This window comes from Sander vitreus, chromosome 23, assembly GCF_031162955.1.
Source record: "Sander vitreus isolate 19-12246 chromosome 23, sanVit1, whole genome shotgun sequence".
Classification (NCBI taxonomy): Eukaryota; Metazoa; Chordata; class Actinopteri; order Perciformes; family Percidae; genus Sander; species Sander vitreus.
Window position 1 is genome coordinate 6,607,875 of NC_135877.1, and position 10,023 is coordinate 6,617,897.

Here is a 10,023-nt window from a genome sequence, read left to right on the forward strand (position 1 = left end):
ACTACATTGACAGTGACGACCAAACAGATGGGACACAACAAATGTTTTGTTTACTACTGACTCATAAATGAGACTGTCCTACATCACAAAAAGGTGACAAAAAGAATGGACTCTTGCTTTTGCACACTATGACCAAAGTAACGAGAAATCCGTCATATCAGAGAGAAAAAAATGCTTTTCACCAACAATAGCCTTAACTTACGTTTTTGAATTTGTCTTCGTGTTATAGGCTGCTGCTTGAGGATGGTTGGTAGTGTAAGTGGGAAGAAAGGATCAGCAGGCAGGCGTTGATTTTCCAGATTAAAGAAAAAAGTTTTGATTATGCCTCTTGAGAGCGTATCCTACATTTGATAAATATTTTTTTACAAGTACATTGTACAAGTACAATTGTGTCGGCTACCATTTAGCTCTAAATCAGGGAGGATTGATCCCACCTGGGTCACTAATTCCAGAGTTACTCCGTGATTGGCCAGACAGCAGGTGATAGAGTTTTACTATGGAAAGTGTTGGGGAGTAACGGAATACATGTACCGGCGTTACGTATTCAGAATACAAATTATGAGTAACTGTATTCCGTTACAGTTACAATTTAAATAGTTGGTATTTAGAATACAGATACATTGTTGAAATCAATGGATTACATGACGATACTTCTCTGTTTCACAGGTTTATTCACTCTCGCAACTCCATGCATTTCCCAGAAGCCTACAACATGAAAACGAAAAAATGAGCTATTTGCGTGATCACTGATAGAGGTAGAGATGGAGCCGGAACCGGCACAACAGAGCCAGGGCAGGAATACGTTTCTATCTTGGAAATTCAAACAGCATTTCACATTAAAGAAAGAGAAGGGAGAACGAAATATAACTGCACTGCAGTGCATAGGTATGCTTGCCAGCAACCAACTTCCTTTCAGCTTCGAAATTACTCCACCTCCAACCTGAAGAAGAATCTTAAAGGAAGTTATTTTTAGCCAAGGGTAGTCGTCTGCTGTGGTTTTACTGCTATTGACGTGCGACTTTACATTCTCCTACGTGCTGATTTACTAGCCCCAGAGCCGTTGAAAGACTAGCCCCGTTTGACATGTTAGCTAACGTTAGCTAAAATTAGCTCGTGGTAGCTTAGACTGCGGTTAGATTTTTGTAGTATGCAGTTCGGGACTACAAATACAAAAATCTATCTGCTTGTTCAGGTAGACATTCAGCCAGTTGGAACAGAAGAACACACCAGAATAGGCCTGTTTAGTAAGCTGTATGTGATGGCCGCATTCCTACTTATAAAATGCAATTCAATGTGGAAGTAATCCAAGTATTCAGAATACGTTACTCAGATTGAGTAAGGTAACGGAATACGTTACAAATTACATTTTTGGGCATGTATTCTGTACTCTGTAACGGAATACGTTTTGAAAGTATCCTTCCCAACACTGACTGTGGAGGGTTTTTTTCTTCTCACTAGACCTTTTTTCACAGCAGACATGTTGACATGTCATAGTAGGAAAAGCACAGGTGTATTCAAATCCATTAATGATGGCTGCATTCCACTTAGGAGAGGCCCTGGTATTGTGCTGCTGACTCACTGAACTAGCTTACTGGGACACTTGATGGAACTGAGCCATCATTAAGGTTATCAGTTTCAGCTGTGCTTTTCCTACTATGACAAGTCAAAAATGTCTGCTGTGAAAAAGGTCCATTGTTTGCAGATAAGTTAATGAAATTATGCGTTTCTCCTTTTTGTGGCCGGTCTGAATACTTTTTTGGTTTATGCTTTAGATTACAGCCCGAAACATAGGCTACCAATACTAATATGTAGGTACTGGGGAACAAGATATGAAGGTATGGAATAAGAGGTTAACATGAACTTATATTGTAGTTTTTTTTACCTAGCCTACTGGGTACCTATACTGTAGTTATTTTGGACCTATACTAGGTACCTAAACTGTAGTTATTTTTTGCCTACTGGTTACCTATACTGTAGTTATTGTTTTACCTACTGAGAGTACCTATTAGTTCTTTTTTACCTACTGGGTACCTTTTCCTATACTGTAGTTATTTTACCTGGGTACCTATACTGTAGCCTAGTTATTTTTTTACCTACTGGGTAGCCTACCTATAGGCTACTGTAATTATTTTACCTACTGGGTACCTATACTGTGGTTATTGTTTACCTACTGAGTACCTGGGCCTACTGTAGTTATTCTTTTACCTACTGGGTACCTATTCTAATATTACAGGGTAAATGCACTGAGCAATATTCTGGACATTTAGGAGGAATTTAGAGATACATTATACTGTAGTTATTATGTCACTACTTTACATTCTATTAGGCTAAGTTTACAAGGTAGGCTACAGTATGACCATAACACTGAGCAAAAATCTGGACACCTGGCCCACCTTCTACTGCTAGATGACCTAATCTTCTCACAACTTTGTTTGTTTTGTGGTCAAAACAATCATACTAAAAAATAACTTTGAGCCTGTTGAACGATGTTGTAACCTTATGTTACCCACCAAGCATTAACTAACATTACTTGTCAACAGTGTTGGGAAGGATACTTTCAAAACGTATTCCGTTACAGAGTACAGAATACATGCCCAAAAATGTAATTTGTAACGTATTCCGTTACCTTACTCAATCTGAGTAACGTATTCTGAATACTTGGATTACTTCCACATTGAATTGCATTTTATAAGTAGGATATGCGGCCATCACATACAGCTTACTAAACAGGCCTATTCTGGTGTGTTCCAACTGGCTGAATGTGTACCTGAACAAGCAGATAGATTTTTGTATTTGTAGTCCCGAACTGCATACTACAAAAATCTAACGCAGTCTAAGCTACCACGAGCTAATTTTAGCTAACGTTAGCTAACATGTCAAACGGGGCTAGTCTTTCAACGGCTCTGGGGCTAGTAAATCAGCATGTAGGAGAATGTAAAGTCGCACGTCAATAGCAGTAAAACCACAGCAGACGACTACCCTTGGCTAAAAATAACTTCCTTTAAGATGCTTCTTCAGGTTGGAGGTGGAGTAATTTCGAAGCTGAAAGGAAGTTGGTTGCTGGTAAGCAGAAGTTGCACTGCAGTGCAGTTATATTTCGTTCTCCCTTCTCTTTCTTTAATGTGAAATGCTGTTTGAATTTCCAAGATAGAAACGTATTCCTGCCCTGGCTCTGTTGTGCCGGTTCCGGCTCCATCTCTACCTCTATCAGTGATCACGCAAATAGCTCATTTTTTCGTTTTCATGTTGTAGGCTTCTGGGAAATGCATGGAGTTGCGAGAGTGAATAAACCTGTGAAACAGAGAAGTATCGTCATGTAATCCATTGATTTCAACAATGTGACTGTATTCTAAATACCAACTATTTAAATTGTAACTGTAACGGAATACAGTTACTCATAATTTGTATTCTGAATACGTAACGCCGGTACATGTATTCCGTTACTCCCCAACACTGCTTGTCAACCAGCACATATACAATTTACATACATTTACAATTACTCTCGAACGTATCATCTGGGTTCCCGTGTTTTGACGGAAGTTACGAGTAACTAGAGGGTGAAAGGTTATATGACACCACTGACAGGCAACTAAAGGAAACGTCCCGTGTCAAAAATAAAATAACAGATTTCTCTGGGTTTGAAATTTGGTGGACACATTTGGGATAGTAAAACAATATATAACATAGGTATTGTCGTTTTTAGACATTTTAATGCAGAAATGTTACATAATGTACCTTTAAGGAGGAGGGTTCAGTTTTAGAGTCAGGAATCAGGTAATTAGGGTGAAAACAAGAGCCAATCAGTGGTGAAGAAAGGAGAGGAAAGGAAGTGAGGTACAGGAAGTGAGGAAAGCAAGTGCCAAAATAAGACAAAAAAATGGGGATCTTTAGTACAATAGGGACTAAATAAACGGTCTTAAGAAAACCTATGAGAACAAACATTAAAATATTTATATTTCGCATAAGGTTATGTACCTGACTCTGTTATGTTATGTACCTGACTATTTCCTGGCAGGTCACAGTGACTTCCTGGAGTCTTGTCATCACCTCAAGGTTGCAACGGAAGACAGTTAAGTCACTGTTTCCCAAATCAGTTTGTTTTCAATCAAGTCCAGGCTGCATATTCATATTTTTTATTCATCTCTTGGAGTAAGTTTCCAAGTTTCTCAACTTTTCAATTCAAATATTCAACTAATAATTTGCAATCATACATCTAAGGTAAAACCCGGAATAAAGATAACATTTAAGGAAAAAAAACACAGGCACAATGTAACAATAACTGAGAAGAGGGTCAAATGGAAATACGATCAACATAAAAAAGAAATAAGGGGACTTTGTGGACTAGACTCTAGAGGTTTAAGACGCTGACCATTTTAATGCAATGTCCCCAGTTTGAGTCTCTCTAATATACTCAATACCTAAAAAATGCAAAAAATACCCTTTAATTACCCAAGGAAAAGTCCCTAAACCCTGATTTCTATGCCTGGACACACATTTGAATTATTGTGGCCAAGATACAACTACACCTGAGTTAAATATTAAAGGGGTTATAAGATACTGTAAAAGCAAAATACTAAAGAGTGCTGGAAGCCCTCTTACACTCCTTGTATAGTTAAGGTTGCTTCCCTCTACATCATTTTGGGATCCAAGATTGAACTTTACCCCGGGAGAATAAAAAGTGTAATGTCTATTTTGATAATGGAGAAGCAAAACATTCACAAGGTTTGGCGTGATGGTCCTAGTTTGTTCGTTTTAGCAGTGAGCTTCCTTTGCCATAGACAGATAGCCACCAATACTGAAAGAAAAACACAATTACGGTTTTAATATTTTTCTTCTTCTGATTTAAATGTCAGACAAATGGCATTTAATCCATAAAATGGCAAAAAAAAGGGAAATGTCTGATGTTTGACCTTAGATGGGTTTTAAGGCCACCACCAGTGATTTTGGATTGAACCCGCAAAGGTGGATGTTTTGGATTCATATTCAATATCTTGAGCATTTTTCTCGGTGAGATGATCTACGTATATCCTGTTCCCTTATCGCTCCAGTCTTGTTGTAGTTGTGCGCTGCCAGCTCTTGTTTTGACAACTCTTATCTGCGGACTTTCTGCCTCAGCCCGTTGGCTTTACTTGCAGAAACAGACTCTCCTCACATTGCTTCCTGTTATTAGCTATGAAGTCCTCCTTCCAGTACTACACATATCAGTCAGGGTGAAAAAGCTTCTCAGTTTGTAATTTTTTACCACTAAGGGGTGCCTAGATTCTATTGAAAGTGGTAGAACACCAGCATTGAACATACACAATCATCATAAAAAATTGTTACAATAATTCAAGTTGAGGTTTTCACATAAACAGCCGGAGTCGAACTAATGCAATAAATGCAGCCTTCATCATATATTTAATCGCAGTATAAATCACTATCAGTCAAGCCTACTTTGTGTACTTACCCGACATAATACAGGGTATCAGCAGAAAACGCAGTATATTAAGGACCAGATGTACTAAACATGGAGGTCTGAGTGTTACTGTCTTGTCACCATACTTTATCTGGAAAAGAATACCATCACAGCTATTAGAAAAGGAATTTTACACTGGGACATCTCACGAGAGCAGATATTCACTATGTATAATTACTACTACTAATCACAATTTGAAAGCCATTGCGGGAAAACCAATGAGGACTTTGCTGTGATATACTGTAAACTGGTGCTGTGACCCACCTTTATTCTTTCTACAATCACAATAACGTTTCTGTTGTATTTCTGTATAATGTAAATTGGTGCAGTTTGAATGAAAGATTTACCATTAACTGCTGAAAGTTAGCGTTGGCTGTCCTTTGAATCTTACAGGTGAAAAAGTCAGTCCGATTACTAGTTTCTTTGGTTACCATGATGCAGGGGTGTTGTTTTTCTTCCTCAACGCCCCACACCTCCAACTCTGCTATGGTCATCTCCAGTTTGTCTGCCTTTTTCTGAAATAACAGAAACAAACACTGACCTTTTATGTATTCATGTCCTATATTTGTGCATGTGTGCTAAGAATATGCATTACCTGTATGGTGATGCGCACATCGTCCCCTGTCTTTGTGGATGTGAAGCTAGTGAACTCGGGCTCTGGATAGTAGGTCATTGGTAGGCAGGCCAAGGTTTCATTGGCTACTTTCAGAAACACAGTGCTAGTAGAAATCCCTTTTTCAGCTGCAGGGGTGTCATAGGTGAGACTCTGCAATGAATTAAAAAAAAAACAACTTCTGTGTTTGTGTAATATATCTCTGTATATGGCATAACATGACATGGTTAAGATCGTGACATGGTAAACTAAGCAATGTAATGTAACATGACAATTATACAGCATAATACAATATAACAATGTTACACTGGTTGATGTAAAACAACAACATATGCTAATACAAAATAAAACATTAATAGGATGCCAAATAAGATAAAATATTAGATGATGTAACATACTGCAGCATAACAAAAAGAACATATGATAGCACGACGTGACAGGTAATGTGTAACAAAAGAGCATTATATATGACTTGCTTCATTCTGCAAGTTTTTGCATGTGTATTGAAGCTTGTGACTACAATGTAATGTATTATACTTAATGTAGTGTTAAATTACATAATGCTAGAATATTACATATGATGTGACATACAGTAATATACTATAATTTGGCATGCTGTGATATAACATGACAATGTACTGTAATGCAGCACGATATGATTTGACATGACATAATTAATATAAGACAAATATTTACATTGTGGCATATACAGATCAACCTGATTGTTCCCGTTTCTGGGAGGTCTGACTTCCTGCGGGGCGTGGCTGTGCATGACCCCTTCCACAAACTCCAGGTGTGATCCCATGAGTGTGATCTTCCTCTTCCCACTACAGGACACAGAGCAGCAGCCAATCAGAAAATAATTAATTTAATACAGATTAAATACCAAAGAAAGGTTTTGTTTTGTTTAGAATGACAGCCTGATATGATGGTAAAACACATCTGTGACTACCACCTTTATATAAGGGTTACCTACATATGAGAATTTAAGTTTAAATCTCTCATTGTGGTCCCTGGAAGCTTCAGTGTTCACTACAACTTATAATATGACTGGACAAAAACATGCAGAAAATGAAAAAGAACAACATTTAAAAGAAGTGTAGCTAACATAGAGCAAAGGTTGGAATGTGCTCAAAAACATTAAGATCATCACTCAAATGTTGAGATATTCTGCCTTGGACCAAAGTGTTCGACTGGCTGAAAGACAAACCAATAGCCATTCCAAACCAATACAGACTGCTGACTAGCACCCTAGTTTAAACATTTCGCATCACAACCATCAGAAAACTGAAGAGAGCACAACAGAAACCTGTGTAGGCTTACTGGTGGTTGTAAGTGACAAACCACCATACTGGAAACTGTAATGTTATCACATTGAAGAAGGGCTGAGCTTCTGTGCAATGGTGCGTGGTGAAATGATGACATTGAAGTAAAAGCTCAGTGGTTCTTAAAGTGCTCACATAATGCTCATTTTCAGGTTCATAATTGTATTTACAGGTTGTACCAGAATAGGTTTGTGGTTTAATTTTCAGAAAACACCATATACAGTATTTGTTGTGCTGCAGCTCCTCTTTTCACCCTGTGTGTTGAGCTCTCTGTTTTAGCTACAGAGTGAGGCATCTCACTTCTGTTCCATCTTTGTTGGGAGTCACACATGCGCAGTAAGGACTGCTAGTCAGTTGCAGAGTATGAGGGCGTGCCACGCTAGCAGCTAGGCGAGCATTATAACGTGTGTTACAAAGTGACCACGTTTGTCTCTGAAGTAAAGGCTGGACTACAACAGAGCTGTTTGGAGCAATTTGTGAACAGTGTTTTCTCTGGAAGATGTAAGTCCCTTTGGGGGGGGACTTTGGACTTTTTCACTTTGTAATAATGTGCGCAAAAAGATATATAACACAATAAAGGAAAGGGACAAAGCCAAAAAGCATAATATGAGCACTTTAAGTTAAAACGTATCGCCTCTTTATGTTAACAATATGAATAATTTTATGATAACCATGATGTAGACCATTGCGTTTATCTTTTAAGACCACATTTCCCATCAACCCATGTGTGCTTTATCATGCCTCACTATTGAAAGGGGCTGCAGATTCAGAAGCTGATCCCAGTGATCTGGTCTTGTTTGTTCATAATCATTATTCTACTGTTTCAATAATGATTAGGTTGAGATTTATTGATAGCAGCATGCTGCATGTGCCACTTCAAATTCATTGTCCGATTGTCCTGCTGAAAGAAGCTTTTCTTGTTCCATCTCCAAAAAAACTCAGCACTCTTGTGCCAATAGTTTTCATATTTTTACACTTCTCCACTCAGCAAACTTTTTTATATTTAGAATAATGTGAGAAAGAAATCTTCACGATAAATAGTTATTGTTAAAAGCATCGCCAAAAGGCTAAAGTAGTCACGTCTTATCCTCAAAAAAGCTTTTATCAAACTCTTAACTTGTGTGTTGGGAAATAAAAAGAGCCAACAAATCCAGTCATACCTGATCCAGGTGCTGCTTGGTACAATGTGGGTGCAGGATGGGGATGACCGGTAGGTGAGTTTCACACCAGTGTTGTTCCACACAGGAGATCTGATCAGAGCACACAGACAGAGAGACAGAGAGAAATCAGTTAGGCTCGGTGACAATTACCACTTTTCCTATATATCTAATATATAGTCACTATATATACACAGTATATGACTATATGTTTAAAATGTTTCTGAAACTGTATTTTTTTATCTGATGATCATAAATGACCTGTAACAACAAATGAGACAAACAGTGAAAAGAACACTATTTTTATATAGGTTTTATTAATGCTTTTGCTCAGGTCCAATTTTTCCTGCGATATCACAAAATGATTTACGGCAGGTAGACGGCGCTACAGTAACACATTCTGACGGGCGTAACACCAGAAAAGCCTGTTAGTGAGTATGCAGGTAAAAGGTAGCAGGAGATTTCTTTATATAGGCCTAATTGTCTTTTAATTTCAGAAGTTATCTGTTGTAGATATGGCTGATACTGGGGCAGGACCATCACAGAAAAAAAGGAAATTAAACAAAGAACAACTAAAAGCTAAAAGGGAAAGTAAAAGACGACGGGCGAAACCCCAAGTCAATCTCGGTCGGACTTTCAACAGATGGAGACAATTACGGGATTGTAAATGATTCAAAACCCACCCCAAATTGGCCCTCAGGTATGTAATCATGTCTACTTTATTCATAAAAATAACTTTGCGCAATGTGGTTGTATGTCAGTAGCCAGCATTAAATGTATTCATGGGGAATTGGGGGAAAACAACTGCGGTACAAGCAGAATCCAACTGCACTTGCACTCGGTTACGTAATTATGCGACTGTGGATGTCACTGACGTAGATCTGCTATGGTGTTCCCAAGGTGGCTAACAAAAAGTAGTCTCATTGAGATAAAGACCAACTTTTTGGAGGGAACATAATAAAATAAGCAGACCCTATGGATCAGCATATCCGAATGTCACCGATTGTCTGTGGAGCACAATCAGCTTTTACATCACAAATCCAGCCTCTGGCTTTAGGAAATAGCAGTGCACATCAGATTGGCTGAATATCTTTTAGGAATTGGGAATTCCTAATGAGTGGCATAACAGGATTGTTCTATAAAATGTAAACAACCTCTAAACTGACTCACTCTTGTGGAGTGCAATCCATGTCCGCTTGGATCCTCACTCTGGTCACATCACTGAGATTATAACCCGACAACACTGCATGGTTTCTGCCGTAGAAAGGAGGAGGAGATCTCTGGTCTCTGACAGGTAAACACACACACACACACACACACACACACACACACCTGTGAATGAAGTATGAAGCTCAGACTTTGAATGTGTGTGTAAGAAGAGATTCAGACTCACAGAAAACTTCATCCCTGACTCCATAATTTGGCAAACACTGTCCTGCAAGAAGAGGTGAAATTTAGCAGGTCTACTTTATG

At 38.4% G+C, this 10,023-nt stretch overlaps 1 protein-coding gene across 1 annotated transcript; it reads right to left on the minus strand.

Moving 5' to 3' along the window:
• Positions 1–4,117: 4,117 nt before the first annotated feature.
• Positions 4,118–9,828, minus strand: LOC144512089 (plexin-C1-like). The gene is made up of 7 exons (XM_078242656.1): positions 9,721–9,828; positions 8,554–8,643; positions 6,787–6,895; positions 6,051–6,221; positions 5,803–5,970; positions 5,447–5,546; positions 4,118–4,795 (listed from the first exon to the last, which is right to left on the minus strand). The coding sequence occupies exons 1-7, from the start codon at positions 9,738–9,740 to the stop codon at positions 4,716–4,718; spliced, it is 738 nt and encodes a 245-aa protein (XP_078098782.1). The 5' UTR covers positions 9,741–9,828; the 3' UTR covers positions 4,118–4,715.
• Between the last annotated feature and the right edge of the window lie 195 nt (positions 9,829–10,023).

What these genes read in the sequence shown, in the direction of transcription:
- LOC144512089 (XM_078242656.1), bottom strand. Translation starts at nt 9,740, where the DNA reads ATGGATTGCACTCCACAAGA. An exon ending in ATGGATTGCACTCCACAAGA is followed by an intron (nt 8,644 to 9,720) that starts GTGAGTCAGTTT and finishes TGCTCTGATCAG; the next exon opens with ATCTCCTGTGTGGAACAACA. An exon ending in GATACCCTGTATTATGTCGG is followed by an intron (nt 4,796 to 5,446) that starts GTAAGTACACAA and finishes TTTTTCTTTCAG; the next exon opens with TATTGGTGGCTATCTGTCTA.